We start from the raw sequence: 20,782 nt of genomic DNA, 5'->3' as shown, positions 1-20,782 counted from the left end.
TGTGGTGAAATCTCAAATGTCTGTGGAATGGCAAGTGTCCCTGGAGCATTCTGTGAACAATGTCAGAACCATCATGCCACATCATGTGGCCAACATGCCAGACTGCTGCACGATGGGCATGTTCCACTGAAGGCCTGTTTATCAGCCGTAACTAATTCCAAGTGTCCAAAAGAGTAGAACTGCATGTTGCAGATAGATTGTGTGTGTGTGTGTGTGTAGCGAAAATGCAATAGCTGCTTTACCCCTAGGAAAAGCAATTATGGAGCAGGCTTTTGGAGCAGAGAAGCTATGAAAGAGGAAGGACAAGGGTGCTTATCACTTCTTCGGCGGGCCTCTTCTCCACTCCAGATCCACACGCACAGAGCTAATCGTTGGTTGTAAAAACAGCTGATGGGGGCAAAAGTTCAAGTGCCTCTTTCGCCTGGGGTCTTCTGTTCCAAACAGAAGGGAACAGATAGCAGGAGGCCACTTACTTTCCCCTACTTGTGACATACACAATACCAAGGGTCAGCAAACTTTTTCAGCAGGGGGCCAGTCCACTGTCTCTCAGACCTTGTGGGGTGCTGGACTATATATTTTGTTTGTGGGGGGGGTGTGAACGAATTCCTATGCCCCACAAATAACCCAGATATGCATTTTAAATAAAAGCACACATTCTACTTGTGTAAAAACACACTGATTCCTGGACTGTCCGCGGGCCGGATTTAGAAGGCAGTTGGGCCAGATCCAGCCCCTGGGCCTTAGTTTCCCACCCATGCACAATACATTTCTTTCTATGGGTGAGAGCCACCAGTCTCACCCTGAGATTTTCCTGCAAAAAATGGGAATAAAATGCTGGTGGGGGAAAAACAGAAGAGAAACAACAGCAAAGCAGCAAGGAAACAGAAACATCTTCCTCCAGGAAGGCAGAGCATATATGCGTTCCAATATTTAACTAAATGATTGGAATGTCATTGTGTGACTCTGTTAAACACAGAGATGTTCTGAGCCAATTTTGTGAAGCCTGAAACTACTATCGCCTTTATAAACTAAAGATTAGATGCTTAATTGGCCCTGGAGTGATTCTTCTCTGGGGAAAAAAAAACACTGACTAGAAGCCAAAGAACGACGGTTTAAGAAAGGTGATGAATGACGAATTCAGTTTATGGGGGTGGGACAGGTAACATTACATGGCTGGGTAGCAATTTCAGTGGGTTTGTTCTTTATAATGTCTGAAAGGCCTAACTGGATCTGCTAAGAGGCATGTGGGATGAAGATCAAGAGATGGTAAACTGAAATTACCTTGTGCAAACTCAGTTCCTGAATGCTACTTATATTATTGCCTTGGAGTGCACTTCTGATTTCAGAGTTGAGTTCTTTGTGGACGATCTGAAGCTCACCCTTTATGTTATGAAGTAGTGTACCTTTCTGATGCAGTATTAGCTGTCCTAAGAGATAGATTTTTGGCACTCTTTCCTTAGGGTGAGCACCTATTCTCTCAATATGGAGGAACTGCCTGCTGGGCTGAAAGGAGCAGTTTGTGCCGCTAACCGAAGCAATTCTTCTACTCCAGTCCACCCAAGGTCGCCAGCACTGAGCACACGCAGCATGACTGTAGATTATGGCAGAGTAAGTTGACTAATTCCCAAATTGTTCTCTTTAGACTTTACTGCCTCCAAAGAGGTTTAGAAAGGAGACCCTTGAAACATGAGTCAAATTTTCATTCAGGCAAAACTCAAATCTATGCTCCTTCTGAATGTTTGCTAGTCAGGGCCCTTTTTGTATACAGAAATTCCCTGCCAGGAGAAAACCAGATATTTGGGAGAAGGAATCTAAACTAGCTTTCTCCCTGACATGCTAAGTTTCTGTGTGCCGGTGTCTTACATACGGAGGAGCATTCAAGCATGTGAGCTCTCCATCGTAGTCAGCACTGGCACAGGTCAACTCCCTCAAGTGAGAAACAGTCACAACCCACATGTGCTAAAGGGAACATTGAGCCTTTCATGGGAAAATGCTTTTAGTAATTGAACTAGTAATTGAAGTGATGAGAACAAGTCTCTAATCTTAATGAGAGAACATGGAGTTATCCCGTGTTGTTTTCACAACCACCTTGCTTGATTGTTGAGAGACTTGTGACCTGCCTAAGGCCACCCAGTAAGTTGTATGGATGAGCAAGGATTTGAACTTGGGTCTCCCTGGTTAAAATTTAACCACCTGCCTCCTACGCTTCATTGATTTAACCATTATGTTGGCTTCTATCAAACTCGGTGGCAAAACCCACATTGACTTTAATAGGACAGGATAATAACCCAAATCTCTTAAATTTTACATTAGACTTGGGGATCAGACTACTACCGAGTTCATTTGGGCAGCAGGTATTAATTCATTCACCTTTGCTGGCTGGAGTCCCCTGGGAGGATGATGTGCCAATTTAAGTTCAGGCAATACAGAAAAACACATAGAAAGTAATGCAAGCAATTAGCACTTTCTGCCATGCCCCCGCTTTAGTAATGTCTGAAGCCTCTCTTTTCATAGTTGCTTTTTAAGACCAGTGTGAATTAGGACATTAGTCCATTCACAGCAAAAGAAAGCAAAGGTGTCCTGCCTAAGGTTATCCAGAACCAAATGCAGTACAGTGAGGATAGTTCAGTGACTTTTGAAACAGAGTACTGATCCAATCATGCCGGGGTGCAAGGTAGCATTCAGGTTTTTTTAAAAATACATAAATCAGGGAGAGACTTGGTGGCTTTTGTCCCACAGCTTACCTCCCTGCAGACCCTCTTCCCCAATTTTCTCTCAGCCAGGTCACTTATCTTATTCAAATTCTAGTAGGAAGAAAATTGCCTGTTGTGAGGGTTCAGATCCTTTTACTCACACATTCCTGCCTTGAAAATTGGATCCTGTGTCCCCCATTTCAATGTGACTGGGCAGTGCTGTGACGAGTTTGACCCACTGGAATTTTTTTGGAAAATCACTTGAGTTCACTGAATGAATCTGTATTTGTGGGGAGGTTTTGACAACAACCGACACTAAATCTAAAGATTAAACTTTTGGTCATTTACTAACCATGAATGGTCAAAACTAATTTGGTTCAGCTTTTCAGGATGGGAACACTGGCTGTTGTGAAGACATCAGTTTGCATAAACATTATGTTTGTAGCAGACATAATAAAAGCTTAGGAGAAACTGGGCACATTTGCAAAAAATATTTTGCAGATGGCATTTTTTCTCTTGGCTGCTCAAATCCTGCAGACTCTCCATAGAGGCTGATATTTAACTCTGCTTACATTACATATAGCAAAATGGTAAATATGGCAGTTGCTGACAGAATGTCTTGTTTTTGCTTTAATGTGTTCACTTTTATATTTAATATATTTTGCCACTTTTATAGTTTGCAATATGTTCTGTTTCTGGGGCACATAGATTTATTTGTATTTATTAGCTCACTCAGATAAATCAGATTATTTCATCAGGATTCTTAGTATGGTTAGGCAGTGTCATGCCTAACTGTACTTCACAGATACAGAGCAAACAAACAGATGGAAAGTAGGAGAAGTTTGCATTTTTAGCATATAGTTTAGCATAAAGTTTTTGGCACTGCCAACAAACAGAACTGTTGTAGTGGGTTAAAGAACTTGCCTTTTTCATAAAGAGGTTTGTTTTTTGGTTTTTCTTTTTAAATAGCATTGTATATGGAATATCTCTGTTTCTTCTCTTTGGGAAGGATCCTGGATTAGAAAAAGGCACTGCTATGCCTGCAAGTGAAAGTATACCAGCAGATCTAGCAAAAAAGCATCGCAGGAAAGCATCTGGAACACCCTCTATAGCTGTTTCTAGGACATCTATGTCATCTGGTAAGCTTTTTCTTTTTTTTTAATGCATTCTTCATTGCTACCGTTTTCTCCTTCCGTTTTTCTTTCCATTTATTCTCATTTGGAATAAGCCCCACCCACCCCTACACACTTTTGCTTAAAACCTAAGAGGCAACCATTTCCAGGTTAGACTATTTTATCCATCTAGCCCACTATTGTCTCTTCTGACTGGCAGAGGCACTTCCGGCAGAGGTCACCTGCTGCCTGTTCCTTTTAACTGGAGATCCCAAGGACTGAATCTGCAGGCAAAAGATGTACAATGGTACTTCCATTGTTTTATTTCTCATTAGCACCTGCAAATTGTAATCCTTGCCAGGATTCCACTGCTTCCATTTGAAGAATGATCGATCCATCTGCCTCTGCATTTTACTTTATACTTTTATTTATGCCTCTTATAGTTCACCATATTTCTTCTTTGGTTTATGGCCGTTTTTAAATATATATATTTTTTTAATGGCTAAGTTGCCAGAATTCTGGGTATTCAGTTGTGTGCAGCTTGATTTTTCTCTCTCCTTTGCTTGGCTTCTGCAGAAGACAGGAGAAATGAAGCTTCTGTAATGTACCAGAGGGATTCTTGTCCTAGCCCACTGCTCTGGTTCTTACCTTTTACTCTCTCTCTTTTGCTTTGGAATAGAGTGAGGAGAGGAAATTGACATTTGTGGGGAGCTGCAGAGAAGTTTGTATACCATGAACGGGGGGGGGGGGGAGGGGGGAATCAAGGGTGGTATTGGAATAGAATTTACTGTATAATTTTCAAAGAATCTGCTTTTTCCTTCCCCTTCTGTTTTTCAGATCGCAGCAGATCAGAGAGAGATCTCAGTGTATCCTTCTCAGAAGGCAATGAGGATACTTTAAGCTTAAGAAGTAAATCTGTACCTGAAGCGTTGGACCAGGAGCTGGTGAGTTAAAATTATGCCACAGTTTAGAACTATGCCATTTTATGTTTTGTTGTTTAGTCGTTTAGTCGTGTCCAACTCTTCGTGACCCCATGGACCAGAGCACGCCAGGCATTTTATGTTACAAGGGCTTAAAAAAAAAAGGTTTCAACTGAATCCGATGGTTCACTTGTATCACACTCCATGCTGTGACTAAATGTATAGCAGCAGAAATAAGAATATAAGAGCTCTGCTAGATCAGGCCAAAGCCTACCTAATGTAGCCCCCTGTTCTCACAGTGGCCATCCCAGGTGCTCATGGGAAGCCCATAAGCAGGTCATGAGCACAACAGCACTTTTGTGTTCATGATCCTCAACAACTGGTATTCAGAGGCATAGGTAATACTCTAATCACGACTGGTGTAAGCAACCTTGGAAAGGTAGGATAGAAGTTGGGGGTGTGCACTAACCACAAGATTCAGTTTGGACCCCAATTCAGCATTTTGGATAACAGCTGGATACCTGAAGTGTGGTTATAGTAGTCATTAGAAGTAATAAACTTGTTGAACAGGAAAGCCTAAGTTACAGGAAGGGCAGGAATATTAATTGAAGGTAGATTGACATGATATATAGAGAATTTGGACTGATATGGCATCCAGAATCAGGAAGTGTGAAGCTAATGAGAGCAGTAATTGCCTAATGGCATTCTGTGACATGTAATTACCAGAATAAATGTATGCTAGTGGAACTTTTTAAACAATTTGCAAAACATAGTTTAAATCTGCCACCCACTACAGGAATCTTACCTCAAATAGGCTAGAAATTCTGTAACTTTCTCATGAACAAGTTTCAGCTGTCCCTGTGGCTCAACTGTTCTCTGGAAGGGACAGGGTGGTAGCGATAAGAGAGAAGACAAATGCTACTCTTGCAGTGATATCCATTCGATTGAGAATCAGCAAGAGATGAGTTCTAGAGACATTGTATGTGATGAACAGCACATTTCAGAGCCAGGTGGACATGCTTATACTTTTTTTCTTTGTCCATTAGAGTTACCTGGATGAGACAGAGGAAGATATTGATGACATTGTGGCCTCTGGCTACTCAAAGAGACATACCAATATGATCAGTGGATTATCAACAGTAAGTTTTCCATTACTATGTATTTTCCTTGTACAATTTCTTCCTGTAGTGTAGTGTTGATGGCCTAGTTCATGTGTCACTTTAAACCATAGCTTAAAACCAACTATGGTTTAATATGAACAAGTAGAAAGCGAGTGCATGCTGCTCAAAAGTTTCCCCCGTGCTCTTCCTCTGTTCCTGCACCACGGCCAAAACTAACCAGAATCTGGCTTGTTGTGTTGTCTGAACCTAGTCTCCATCAAACAAACTATGAGCAAGAACAAACTTGGGTTTGTGTGGCAGAAAACAAACCATGAGCCCAGCTTTGGATAACCCAACAAGCCAGATTTTTTACTTGTTTGATCTGCAGCACAGAAGGAGCAGAGGAAGAGCTGTAGGAACTTTAGAGCAGCACATACCACCGTGTTTACTCATTCACATTAAATCATGGTTTGTTTAAAACTATGGTTTACTGTGACATATATACTTGGTTGATATATGTTATAAACTATTCATTCTTCTCTATTCAGTACATTCGTTTTACTCTCCTTTCCTTTATTCCTCTGCCGACCATTCTTCGGAGTGTGTGTGGGAACCACAACTCAACACTATGTCCGAATCAATAATGATTTGTGGCCTAAATCCAAAATCTGCTCAGCTTTCTCTGTTGTGTCAAATCCAAATGTCCCTAAATGGTGATTGGACTAGAATTTGAGGGGAAAGCAGCTCACTGGAGAGGCGTTTAAACTGTTGTTTAGATTGTGCATCGAAAGCATGAATGATTTAAGGCTCCAACATGTAAAATGAATCTTGGAATTCTATCAATGGACAGAACCAAGGCAGCTAGCCCAGCTGGAGAGAGAAGAATGCAGTTATTTAAAGATGACTTATTATATCTCTGTTGATGTATGCAGGGATGTAGCCAGTAGCTGTTGCCAGGGAAGCCAATTACAAAGATAAATGTGTTTTAATAGATATATACTTGTTGAATTACTATAGTCTCACATATATTTTTGTAGAAAGAGATTCAGCTCTGTATATAATATATTCATCCTGAAGAAGAAAAAGCCACTATTGCAAAAAGTGGTGATGTTTATTTCTGCAAGCCTTGTGACAATATATAATCAAGATAACACAAAAGTGGGTTTCTAGATTGATTTGCATAATAAGGCCAAGGGTGTGTGTGTATCACAATTCCATGGAAGAACAAAATTTGGTGGTGAATTCAGCTTCCTTAGAATTTCTGCTATTGTGTTATTGTTTTGAAAACAACATGGATAAGTTTAAAAATTTGTGGGCGTTCTTTGACGAAGATCAGAAGCCAGGCAGGTGACTGAATATTATTTCTTGCAGGAGGGAAGAAACTTCGATATCTTTGCCCATCCTGATTAACAAAATTGGAATATGCTATGTATAAGCGAAATTACGAAAATCTATATAATTTCCATAATTTATATGTGTTGCATAGTTCTTTTGTTTTTCTTTGCACATAATTTAATTTCCTGAGCTCAGATTGCTAATACATTTTAATACAAAGTGTAACATGTTTGGCACACCTTTCAACAAAAAATGGAAAACAATACAATTCCAGTGATGTAAATGGCCTGGGAGACATCCAGAATATCTGGAAAAATAAAACTGCTGAATAAACTGTTTATATTGACATAGCAGGTATAAGACAAATTGGGGTAATTGGAGATGTGGATTACAGGGAAGAGAGTTCTTATTGCATTCAGTCACAATTCTGTGTCATGTGGGGCCTGCATATCAACTGTGGATGAGGGTCACAGAAGGTAGACAGACCTCAGTGGAAACCTATTGGCAGAAGGTGTGGAATGGCATTCCTGATGGGGGTATCAAGTTTTGCACTAGAGCTCTATTGCCTGTAAATATATGGCATCCTTAGTGCATTTGGTTTTATTTCCATAGTGTTATGCTCCACTAATTTGAGTTTCTGGTTATTAAATGCCTCTGCTAATGACTTTGTACAATTTGGTATGCCGTGGCACAGAAAGACAAGACAGACACAGTAGGAGTTCTTGAGTAATGGGGCTATACACACACGGCAGAGGGAGTTGGGAAAAGCATCAACACCCCACTTTCTCACTTTGAGTTAAAGAATAGAGAAGCGCAAGAACTAAGGGTGCCTACTGAAAGCAACATTTTAAAAAGGGAGTTTTTAGTCAACATTACAGTAGGATGGGTACTGTTTATTCAAAGCTGGAATGTGTTGTTGCTGCATGCTGCTCAGTGTGTTGTTGCTGTTATACATTTTATGTTATTATTAGTTGTAAAAATATTGACAACTGTATCATTCTGGTTTATTCGGAGAGAGAAAGATTCCCACAATCAATTGAGATTCAGCTTGTGTTCCTCAGTGCTTTAGGCTACTTTTGGATTCTTAGCTGCACCAGGTACTCCAGGTTGTGGCAGCGACAAAAAACACTTTTCAGCAACTTTCATTGAGTGAGGAGATTTGCGACCTGTGTGCACGTCAGATGAGATCACTTCATATGTCTAACCTCAAGGCTGGGCAATGGTATCATACATGGGCCCATTTTGACCTTTTTTCTTCATCTGGCTCACAGTAAAGGCCAAACAAAATGTGATGTAAGGGATCAGGAGTTGCTTTTTTCTTTTTCTTTAGTAGTTTTTTTTTTGGGGGGGGTGGATCTGATGAAGACCATGGTGCTGGGAGAGGGAGGTGTTAACCCTTCCCCCAGCACTGTTTTTCTGATTTAAAATTCCCTCCCACAAACAGAAGCTCTTTACCCAGGCAAACGTACAGGCACTAGTATTTTCCCTATAGGAAAAATAACAGCAGTTGCCTGTGGTTGAGGGGAACAGTTATCAAAAAATGTTGTGAGGGGAAATATTTAAGCCCTTCCCCTGGTTCTGCAGGTAGGCTCTATCCAGTCGCAGGGTGTGGCGGATAGTATTTTTCATTTCAATCATGGGAGATCCTGGTTATTGACCTCCAGCACATCTCCAGTTTAGTGTATGCCACCCTTTAAGCCAGTGCTCCAGTTTCTGCCTGTTGTCTGAATGAAGCCCAGAAGATAAATAGTTTTGACATCCTGAGACATCCTTGAGCCCAACATAGATTTCTCTTAGTGTCATAACGGATGACTGTTGCCAGTCATCTACAGCTGTAATATGACTAGCAATCTGCGGCTAGTTCTTTGCGATGGTGAAGCCAAGCCCCATGGGTATTTTGCTAATTATGCCGCTCTTACAAGAAATGATTCTGGGTATCAGGCAAGCTGTATTTAGGATTAAAATGTCAAAAGTGTTGACTTAAATAGAAGGCTGACCATGTCACTTGATCCTTTATTTATTGTTTAAATCCAGCAAATAACATGGGTTTGATCTAGACTTGCCTTTTGCGTATGGTGGTGCTCAACTCATCCGGGGAATGTTTTGACCTGGGCTGTGTACATGCACATTATTTCCCCCAAATAATCCTGGGAATCGTATTCTATTTAGGGGTGCTTAAAAACGTAGGTCTGTCCACATGTCCCAGAATTCTTTGTAGGAAAATAATGTACACAGCCCCAGCGGTGGGATCCCATTGGCTGTGTTTGCTGATTCCCAACTCAGCCTCCATTCCCTAGCACCACCTCCCACACTGTTCTAGAAGATGTCCCCCACCTTTCCAGTGGTGTGGGCTGTGACACTGGGGGGGAGGGGGCTGCGGTGAGAGGGAAGAATAAGCAAAAGTTGCTTACCACCCCTAGATTTAACAGCAGCAATGTTAACTGCACTTAAGGTAACTTCTACCTTTTTAAGCAGCTTTAAGAAAAGACTAAAATATGCTGATTGCTGTTCATTTGTAAATAGGTTGCCATAGACATCTCCCGTATGATAAGTAAACCCTTTTATCCAAGTGTTCGTCTTGTGCTGCAAGAGAGAAATAAAATTACATTTTCTGAACATAGTTTAAGAGTAGTTCCTATTAGCAGCTTGAAGCACAGAGAGGTCATCACCCCCTGCTGTGTTTCAAGCTGTCTTTGCACAGTGCTGTTCACATCAGAGAGAGAACAGGGATCTCTTCCTCTGACATGTGTGATGTTTTTGGTTTCTCCCCTCCTGCAGCTTTCCCCCTCACCCCAAACTCCTATTCCTGAGTCTGCCGTGCTCTTCTGTGTGACAGCTGTCAGGGTATGTTCTCATTACTGCTTACTTTGCACCCAGTTTTCTTGTAAGATGGAAGCTTTTTTAAGAAAAAGCTCCTTGAACAGCCAGTATTTGTCAAGGAACTACAGGATCAATATGTCATGTGAATGTGGCCTCAAAAACTAGTAGTGGGACTGCACTGGATGCAGAGTAAGAGGTAATGAGAGTATACCTAAGGTTTATTGTTACGGGAGAAAAATAACTTGCTCACTTAAGTACCAGCAGTTTTCTTTCTGTACATAGCGCTTCATTACATATTTGTGGTATATTGGAATAGGACTTCTCTGTCTTCATTTTCTAAAGCTGATCCTTGCATTTCTGAATTCTTCTGGCAGCTACTGAACACTTTGCTCTTCACCCTTTCTACATTTCCCTTTCTTTCTTTCTTTCTTTCTTTCTTTCTTTCTTTCTTTCTTTCTTTCTTTCTTTCTTTCTTTCCTCTCCCTTTCCCTGCCTCCTTTCCCCCTTTTTCTTTCTCTTAAAGAATTCTCCTTCAAGTTCTGACAGGAAATGGACCTATTTAAATGTTCCAGAAGCAGATGGTGACACTGTAAGTTCCCTCATTTTCCCCTCATTTTTCTGAGAAACTCAAAAGTCTCCTTTTTGTGCTGCTCTTTCCATTTTCATAGACAGTTAGCTTAAATAACTAAAAATATTTTTGATAATTGATACTAAGTACCTCATTAATTCAAAGAAACAAATCCCCTTACCCTTACATATGATGTGCGTGGTCACATAACATCATAACATTAAAAAGAAAATTTATATTTGTTTTCTATATTCAGTGGATTTTAAGACAGGGGGCAGGGGGCATATTGGGGGAGGGGGACGGAAATAATAATAGACTTTGGGGGAGAAAACACCTTTAAAATGGGGAATCTTTCAATAGGTTTCAACTGCTACTCATAACTAGAGTTAGCACTCAGTTTTTCATATTGCATTAATATAACTACCAACCTAGCAGTTCGAAAGCATACTGGTGCAAGTAGATAAATAGGTATCGCTGTGGCGGGAAGGTAAATGGCGTTTCCATGCGCTCTGGTTTCCGTCACGGTGTTCCGTTGTGCCAGAAGAGGTTTAGTCATGCTGGTCACATGACCTAGAAAGCTGTCTGCGAACAAACGCCGGCTCCCTTGGCCTGAAAGTAAGTTGAGTGCGCAACCCCATAGTCGCCTTTGACTGGACTTAACCTTCCAGGAGTACTTTACCTTTTACCTTTCATATTGCATTAATATATGAGTGGAAAGAAGTTGGCTGTTGTCTCCTGTTACGCTCAAATCACAAACATAAACTAAGTTCTTGAAGACCTGGAACTGAGTACTCCATGACTGTCAATCCATATGCTTGCTGGTTTTGCCTTATAGAGTAGTCTTAAGACTTGCAGCAAAATGGGTGAGGTAACAGCTGAATCAGCACTTTTCAGTGAGCGCTGGCACTGCCAAGTAATTTGCATCAACACAGAAGGATCCCATGCGCCAGGTCAGATGTATTTGCATGGAATAAAAATCTGAACTGGCCCTGAGGCCACTGGTTTTATTCAGTTTTGAACTTCTTGTGTAGTAAAATGAGGACTAAGGAGCTCTCCACTCATCCATGAGTTCACAGGGTGACCTTGGGCCACAACCTCAGCCTAACCTACCTCACCTCATGGTTGTGAGGATAAAAGGGAGCAGTTAGAATAACTGTGTAAGCCACTATGAGGTTCTTGAAGGAAGAACAGGATATATATGTATCAAATAACACTTGAATAGCTGTTTTCCCAACAATCTCAGTTATATTGGGGGGAAAAAGCATTTCCTATATTGAAATGCATTATGAACGTAGAGCACAACGCAGTTTATCATGTAAGTCACTCTGTAGTAAAATGCCAAATTTGATTATTCTAGTTCTTCTTAGGCAGATCTTCCATGAATACAGGAGAGAAGCAATTTTTGCAGAATGAGTACCATTCAAGATACGGCTTTTAAAGATGTGACTCAGCCTGATGGATTATTTCTCTCTCGCCTCTTTTTTCAGACCAGCATCAATAGTATGACAAGTGTGTATAGTGAAACGGGGGACTATGGCAACGTGAAGATCAGTGGTGAAATTTGTCTCCAAATTAACTACAGCTATAAAACAGGAGCCCTCAACATCTTGGTAAAAAAATGCAGGAACTTGGCCATAGCAGATGAAAAGAAGCAGAAAACAGATCCGTAAGCAAAGAAGAACCTTTTACATTAGTCTTGTGATTCAGTCATATTTACTTGTGAGACAGCATGTAAGAAAACATAATACCCAGTTGCTCAGGATTGCCACCTGGCAAGGAGGGCACCCAGTAGTCTTGCACAGGTTCTCAGTGTTTTGCATAAGGTGCGAAAAGCAGAAGTCTCACTTTTATCATATCCAAACCTCAGTGCATCTGATATACTAATACTGGGAGACTGATGAAAGAGGTGGAGAGGTGAGCTGCAAACTGGAGAAGATAAGAAGCAGTGGTCTTTCCTAGTCTAACATTCTCAAATCTGCAGTCAAAGTGAGACAAGGCTCTGGCTGAGTTCATATGAACTGGGAAGCCATAATTTCCCACTACCTGAATGAACTGTGGTGAATGTTGTACATTCACTCCCTCCCCCCCCCCCCAATGTGTTTCTGCTTTTCAGCTAGCAGTTGTCTACAATAATCAACTTTTGGGAGCTGTGGTTCGTTTAAATTATGGTTAGCCAGGATATGAAGAAAGGATGAAGTTTGCAATTTTCATGGCATTTGAGATCAGTTGGGAGTTTAGGGCATAGTACTAACCAGTGCTCTTTTCTGGGGTACCCAGGGGTACGCATACCCCTAAACATTTTGTGAATCTGATGGTGGCTTCATTTCTTCTCCTGGTGATTTTCTTCAGTCAAAATGAGAGTACCCCTAAACATGTTTTTTAAGGAAAAAAAATCACTGGTACTAACTGAGTACGGTGGGATATAACTGTATTTGAGCTGTACTGTTCAGACTGCAGGTGTGGACTCTTGAGGCTGCTTGTTATTCCACATATCCATGCGTATGTAAAATTGGCATGTCAATGAGCAGAGTAGTCTAAAACGCTTCTTGAGATGCTCATTTTATGCATGCAGGATTTATTTTGTTTTCAGTAGGGAGGAATATTCAGTCATGTGAGCCATCACTTTCAGTCAGAAGTACTCCTGCCTGAACACAGACTTACTATCTCAGTGAGAGCTAGGCCTAAATTGTTATGCATGACTGGATGAATAAACATACAGACCTTTCTCATGCATCACAAGCAACTTGGTTTGTGGTTTGGAATTACAGTCATGCTGTAAGAGTTTCTTGTCTGTGTGTGTAGCATTATAGCATTTACTGGATTCTGTTAATGATTTACTTCCCAATCTACAGCTATGTCAAAGCATACTTATTGCCGGACAAGTCTCGTCAAAGCAAACGGAAGACAAAAATTAAAAGCAATAGTACTAACCCTGAGTTCAATGAAACACTGAAGGTGAGAACTGAGAGCCACTGAAAATCTCCATGTTCCCTTTATGATCATGTGATGGATTGGATACTTTGAGTAGCAATGAAAATTGTTTTTGTTTTGAGTTAAAACAGTTCCCTTAGGGGTTTTGTGAGAAGAGTAGTGGAACTTTTAGAAAGTGAATTTCTCTTCTTATTTATGTATTTATTTGTAAAATTATTTATATACCACCTTATAATAATATGATATTGTCGTATTTTTACATGTCTGACAGTGCACTGTCAAATGTGGACAAGTTTAGTGATTCTTTCCCTGCAAGATAAACCTAGCATGGAAGTTAAGAGCCAGAAGTTCAATTTCCTAGCATATTTCTTTGTGACACTTTCATGAATAAGTATACAGTGGTGCCTCGCAAGACAAAAAGAATCCGTTCCGCGAGTCTCTTCGTCTTGTGGTTTTTTCGTCTTGCGAAGCAAGACCATTAGCGGCTTAGCGGATTAGCGCTATTAGCAGCTTAGCGGATCAGCTGATAAGCGGCTTAGCGGATCAGCTGTTAAGCGGCTTAGCGGATCAGCTGATAAGCGGCTTAGCGGATCAGCTGATAAGCAGCTTAGCGGCTTAGAAAAAGGGGGGGAGGAAAAAACCCCGCAGGAACTCGCAAGACATTTTCGTCTTGCGAAGCAAGCCCATAGGAAATTCGTTTTGCGAAGCACCTCCAAAACGGAAAACCCTTTCGTCTAGCGGGTTTTCTGTCTTGCGAGGCATTAGTCTTGCGGGGCACCACTGTATTTCTCTTCCTGGTTTATTGTTTTCTGCTAGATCAGGCCTGCTCTTGGTTGCTTTCTAATCATATAACTCCCTAGAGTCTCCTGGTGTCCTCTGATATCTTCAGATTTTTGTTTAAAAGGGGGGGGGGGAGAATCTGGTTTCATGATCTGAAGAAACCATGAAAATGCGAAGCCAGTGCAGAAGTTAAAGTAACTAGATTTTTAGAGAGTTCAGTAGTATCTGTCAGTTCTCCTTCCTTTTTAAAATAGTGGACAAAGGGGAAAGGTTAATTGTTTCCAGCATCTACATTCATTGCTATATGGGGGGGGGGAGTTGAAAGGGGTATTTTAAGAAGCTCCATCAGTGGTTACTGTTTGATAATGAAATAATACGAGAAATAATACAAATTGGCAGCAGCAAGAAAGAAAAAGCTTGTAAGGGAACAATAGCATTTTATAGATCTCTTCCTGTTAAGAACCTCCTCTGATTGATTTGGTCTGCCCTAGCAGAGGGGCTTTTTTCACTTTGCTGAAATAAACTGCTGGCACCTTCCTGAATTTAAAACTCCTAAGGCTTCTGTTACACTCCTGTAATCTTCTTTTGGCCTCTTGTCACTCTTTAGTATGTCATCAGCCATACACAGCTTGAGACTCGGACCTTGCAGCTTTCTGTCTGGCATTATGACAGATTTGGGCATAACAGCTTTCTAGGAGAAGTGGAGATACCCTTGGACTCCTGGAACTTTGAACATCAAGCTGATGAATGGTTCATGCTTCAGCCCAAGGTGAGGAATGCCAATTGGCTTAAACTGAGGGTGGTTTCTAGATTTCACGTAGGTGAGTTTGCAGCAACAAAAGGTGCTTTATGAATCACAGTTCGGGCTTACCTCCTCAGTGGAAACCAATTTCTTGCAAACAGCAGGCCATGGAAATGAAGGACCTGAAATCTCTGCAATATAAGCTCATTCTCTTTATTTACTGCTTTGTAAGAAGATAAGAAAAGTATTGCTGGGTGAGATGAAAGGACTCTCTAGATCAGCACCTTGTTGCCTACAGTGGCCAACCAGATGTGCTCAAAAAGCCCACAAGCAGGACATAAGTGCAATAGCACTCTGATCCTAGAAGTCGAATGTAGCCTTCATGGCTAAGTGATTGATAGACATGGAAGATAAGGCTAACTCTTGAGATAGCTAAATTGGAGGCCACCATTGCACTCTGCAGTAGTAAAGGGTATAGTTTAATTATGTGCTGTGTAGAGAAGTACTCCATTTTTGTCTGTCCTGAATCTTCAACTTCACTGAATGACCTCAGGCCCTGTTGTTATGAAAGATTGTGGGGAAGTCCACCCCCCTCTCAACTTTCTCTGCAGCATGCAGTTTTACACACATGCATGGAACTAGCCATAATCAGAGACAACGTAGATGAACTTTAGGCCTATCTAGTAAGGTTTGAGTTGTTGCAAGGAGCTATGTGAACCATGCTATCGCTGCAAGTTTGAGCACAGAAGATTTCATGAGCTACCTTTTCTGCAGCTCTTCCAGAACAATTTGTCCTTGTCTCAGCAGCTTAATGGGTCCCTGGTTATTTAGATCTGACCAGCTCTGTATTAGGTTCAGGAAGTATTACTTTCCTCCATTTGCATGTACTTTCTTCTGCTTACCACCCGCATGTAACACAAATAGGGAAAGAACATTCCAATTACTTCTGTTTTGCTTCACCTTTTCAGATGGAAGTTGTAGCTGATACAGGTCTTCAGTACAAAGGAGAGTTGATAGTTGTCTTACGGTACATCCCCCCTGAGAGGAATTTAACACTTCCCCTAGGAGAAATTCAAGGTAAATATAGATGGGAGCATCCAGCGTTCTCTGGAGGATTTGAAATTTGTCATCTTGTGCAGACATAAAACTGTTAGGCTGTAGAATATGGAATTACCTACTGTTCAATTACTTACCAATCTCTGAAGGAATTTCTAGTTACAGGTTTTTATTTGCTGAAGTACTGAGCCCCAACAATAAACCTTTGGGAACAAGTAGGATGTGTCAGCTTTCCTAAACGAGTGTAACTGATTGCTAGCTGTAAATTCCTCAGCCTTATGCTACAATTTGATTTTTGGCTCTTCTTGGCTAAGGAGGCTTAGTATTTTCATTGTACAGTACACAGAATACTACAGACACATGCTAAATATATCTGTAGGAGACAGGTAGCACCTTTTCTATAAAGGGGCAAAATATGCATTTCTTCTTTTTTTTTACATGATCTGCTTCTATATTCATGCAGTCAAGAGGTGCAACCCACATTATTATATCCTGGTTTTGCTCCAGTTCACCACCACCCCATAAATGTTTGTGGCCTATTAATTGAAGAATAATCTGTCATGCAGTTTGGTCAGGGCAGAGATCTAGTGCCCTTGATTATCTTTGTCCATCCCTTTATTATCAATCCTTTAAATGTGAGATATCACACTTGTAGACACATTTACCTTGTCAATGACATCTTCTATTTTACTTTAATAGAAGCTAAATATGGCTACTTGGTTTATTTGATAAACTGCATCATATTTATCTAGGCATGTTTGGGTCCGTAGGTTTTTTTATTCAGATTTATGACCTAATGCAGGAGATGGAAGGATGAACAAAGATTTGTCTTGATGTATGTAATGTTGAGTTATTGAGTTAAGCAAGACTTTTAGATGAGAAATATGAATGCATGGTGTGCAAGTTATTTTCTGCTTAGGAAGGCTAATATGGTTGTTTGGGTGAGCCATAGGGATAAGTGTGAAGTTTCTAATCTGGGATGGCAGTGGGTTATCTAAAATACTGAAGTGTGTTTTTATACACACACTCTTTAAGCTGGGTAAAGAGGTTTTACCCCATTGGTTTATTTTTAATATAGGAAAGAAGAACTCTAAGAAGGAAAAGAAGGCAAACCCACAACTGCCGCCAGGAGGCATATTAGAAGTTGTCATCAAGGAAGCCAAGAACTTGACAGCTGTGAAGTCAGGAGGCACTTCTGACACATTTGTGAAAGGGTATTTCCCCGCCCCCCTCCTTAGCATGCCTGTGGATGTTGAATGTTTCTGCACAGAATCTGACATTTTTATTCAACAATATACTTTTAATTTCTCTGTGTGTGTCTGTGTGTGGAATAAACACAAGTCTTGCTCCTTGACGTTCTTCCTGCTGCTTTTCGATATTTTGCGTAGAGCAATCATTGAGTGGTCGCATCATACATTGGGGAAACACCATTGTAACTAACTCTTTGAATAATTTGGGGTGGGGCTGATGTCATACTTCCATTTGCAGTGGATGACATGGGGTACAAAATGGATATTTGGAGGAACCCTCTGCTTACTTCATATGAGAACTCTGCATTTGCTCTTACCCTTGCTTTCTGTACAGTTACCAATTACTGATGCAGATGTCCCACTGTTTTATCCCCTGGTGTTACACTGACTTCTTTCCAAACCTCTAGTAATGAGTATGGTTTTATTAATGTTGCATATTTTTGGTAAAAGCTCAGCAATTTAACAATTTCCTTTTTATTGTCTCTTGGGCTGGATACCCTGGGTAGAATTTAACTAACTTTTATTCTGAGCAGACCCATTGAAGCTAATGGATCTAACTTGAATCATATTCATTGGTTTCATTGCATCTACAGTGGTACCTTGGTTTACAACCATAATCCGTTCTGGAGGTCCGGTTGTAAACCAAAACAGGTTGTAACCCAAGGCACGCTTTCGCCCCCCCCCCCAATTGGTTGTAATCCAAAAAAAGCGACACACACTTCCGGGTTTGATGTGGTTGTAATCCAAAATGGTTGTAATCCAAAGCGGTTGCAAACCAAGGTACCACTGTACTCTGAGTAGAACTTAGTTGACTACTACCCAAAAGTAAGTACTGATTGGATTGGATTGATCTTTATTACGGCCATTGGCCCGTTACACGACAGTTTCCCATACCAACATATTATACTTAAACCTCCAAATTTAAAATCGCCTAAACTTACAAAAGACAAACAGGTAAGTACTGACTTCATGTCTACACAAGGAAAAGAGGATGGGGGTGGAGGAGGAAAAAAGAATGCTTGGGAACCAGCTCCTAAAGCTACACTCATTAAAACCTGGTCATTTAAATTACAGTGGAACCTCGTGTTATCTACCGCCCTCCTTGTGAACGCTTCACGTTACGAGCGCCGCTAACCCGGAAGTAGATGCTCCCGGTTGCAAACTTTGCCCCGGGATGCAAGTGGAAGTTGCGCACTGGCAACGTGGCAGTGAGAAGCGCCATTAGCGAAAGCGTGCCTCATGTTATGAGCGGGTTCGACCTCCAGAACAAATTAAGTTTGTAACCAGAGGTACAGTGGTGCCCCACAAGACAAACGCCTCGCAAGACAGAAAACCCGCTAGACGAAAGGGTTTTCCGTTTTGGAGGCGCTTCGCAAAACGAATTTCCCTATGGGGTTGCTTCGCAAGATGAAAATATCTTGCGAGTTCCCGCAGTTTCCCCCCGCTTTTTTCGCCCTTTTCCTAAGCCACTAAGCCGCTTAACAGCTGACCCGCTGATAAGCCGCTTCTCAGCTGATCGCTAAAAGCCGCTAGACCGCTAATAGCGCTAATCCGCTAAGCTGTCAATGGGCTTGCTTTGCAAGACGAAAAAACCACTAGATGAAGAGAATCGCGGAACGGATTCTTTTCGTCTTGCGAGGCACCACTGTACCACTGTAGTGATTCTCTCGTCATTTAGATTGCTTGTGTCACGAAAACCAAACCCATAACGTCTTACTGCTGTCTAACTCTTTTCTCTCCCTTAGGTACCTGCTTCCTGACAACAACAAGGCATCTAAGCACAAAACCCAAGTAATAAAAAAGACCGTGAATCCCCACTGGAACCATACTTTCACTTTTAGTGGCTTGAATCCTAGAGATATACAGAATGTCTGCGTAGAACTCACTGTCTGGGACAAAGAGTCCCTTGCCAGTAATATCTTCCTGGGAGGCGTTCGCCTGAGTTGTGGAGGAGGTAAGAGCAGTGATTTGATTAGATGTATCTTGCCTCCTTTTGGTGGGTGGGGAACTATTTGCACGTCAAAAGGGCATGGAGGAATCAACAGGTTTTTCTCACGTTTTCATTTCTAGTGTGTGTCAGCTTCCCCCTCCCCAAGAGCTCTGCCTGGCCTTCTCTTCCAACCTTTAAGTGGACTTAAAGACTTTATCCCACCAGGCTTACTGATTCTATTACAGCCCCCAAGTATAATTTAATATATTTTTTTAAAATGTTGCAGTGCTTTGGGGCACCCCCAAAATGGAGGTCAACCAATCCCCCCCTAGTTGTCCAGTGCTTTACATTTTAGCTATTTGAACTACAGCCCTAAATTTAAATAGAGCACTTCGTCTGATTCTTTAGATGTTGCATATGTATAGGTGAAGCACACATTTCATTCACTGTTTAAAGCTCATTTGTTGTTTTTACCATTAATTTAAAAAGTGGGAATTCAAGACATGAAGCACTTCATCCTTAAAATGCACCTGCTCCATTTTCATATCCATTAAATTTATTTTAAAAGTAACTTAGTTTTGGGTCTTTTGGTTTTTTTTTACTCTTCTCTTCCTTTAGACTTAATCTAACCACATTCTTTAATAGTTTAGGGTTTAGTTTTTTTCCCTACATGAAAAGGAAAATAGATTTCAGAGGCTATAGGACAGAATACATTGGGCATTTATTTATTTAGTTAAAAAATCAATATATTTCTCCGATGGTGGCAAATGTGCTGACCTTTGCCATGTTTTGCAATTTCCAGGTTTCAGTAACGGCAAAGAAGTTGACTGGATGGATTCTCAAGGAGAGGAGCAACTTCTCTGGCAAAGAATGATTGATTGTCCTGGGGATTCTGTGGAAGGTGTATTAATGCTGAGATCTAGCATGGGAAAGCGCAGACTCTGAGAGGGGCTATGCATAGGCACAGAAAAAACTCCAGGTATTTTGCTTGTACAATTACAGGGTGGTATGATGAAAGCCGACCTGCCATGGAGCAGCTCCTGGTGTAATTTGCACATGTCAAATAGGGAAAACAAGGACTTTTCGTCAACTTGGACTTTCAACTCTCTTGAAACAGATTATAAATGCATTCAGCACTTTCCTGTGATTCTTATCATTGTGTTTCCTACTGTGACTGAGTGGATGGATTAAGTTCTTTTAAAATTTTCTACAAAACCCTAGTTCAAGCAGTTTCTGTAGATTGTTATTATTTCAAGACATGGTTGTGTTTTCACAGGAGAAATGTGATTAGTAAATAGGCCCAAAAGTGCTTTGTGATACTGTTTAGGTCAATTCACTCCAAGCCCATTTCAAGTAAGTCTAATGGTTGGAAGATGCAAAGGGGATGGGTGTCAGATTGCAGACAAGCTGCAACAATAATTAGTTCCATTTACTTTCCCTTCCAAGTTCTGCATGTTCATATTCTTGAATGGTTCCCAGAAGTGGCTTTGGTAATAAGCAGTTAAGGAATCCCTACTTCCTCACAGAAGCAGAATGGCTATTTGG

The 20,782-nt window shown here is 41.0% G+C and overlaps 1 protein-coding gene across 5 annotated transcripts in view; it reads left to right on the top strand.

Moving 5' to 3' along the window:
• Positions 1–20,380, top strand: part of SYTL5 (synaptotagmin like 5) — a 66,586-nt gene extending 46,206 nt beyond the window's left edge. For 4 of the 5 annotated variants that reach the window (XM_081858863.1, XM_081858865.1, XM_081858866.1 and 1 more), the window contains exons 7-18: positions 1,461–1,608; positions 3,703–3,832; positions 4,643–4,749; positions 5,772–5,864; positions 10,504–10,569; positions 12,036–12,214; positions 13,401–13,503; positions 14,867–15,028; positions 15,970–16,078; positions 17,136–17,271; positions 19,053–19,261; positions 20,040–20,380. In XM_081858863.1, coding sequence (XP_081714989.1) covers positions 1,461–1,608; positions 3,703–3,832; positions 4,643–4,749; positions 5,772–5,864; positions 10,504–10,569; positions 12,036–12,214; positions 13,401–13,503; positions 14,867–15,028; positions 15,970–16,078; positions 17,136–17,271; positions 19,053–19,261; positions 20,040–20,182 — 1,585 coding nt within the window. In that variant the 3' untranslated portion in view covers positions 20,183–20,380. The remainder of the gene's footprint in view (positions 1–1,460; positions 1,609–3,702; positions 3,833–4,642; positions 4,750–5,771; positions 5,865–10,503; positions 10,570–12,035; positions 12,215–13,400; positions 13,504–14,866; positions 15,029–15,969; positions 16,079–17,135; positions 17,272–19,052; positions 19,262–20,039) is intronic. The other variant, XM_081858867.1, reaches the window with a different exon arrangement.
• The last annotated feature ends 402 nt before the right edge of the window (positions 20,381–20,782 follow it).

This window comes from Podarcis erhardii (genome assembly GCF_964252035.2).
Source record: "Podarcis erhardii genome assembly, chromosome: 4".
In the NCBI taxonomy this organism is placed as follows: domain Eukaryota; kingdom Metazoa; phylum Chordata; class Lepidosauria; order Squamata; family Lacertidae; genus Podarcis; species Podarcis erhardii.
Note: the sequence above shows the minus strand (reverse complement) of the source record. Positions and strands in the feature narration are given on the sequence as shown.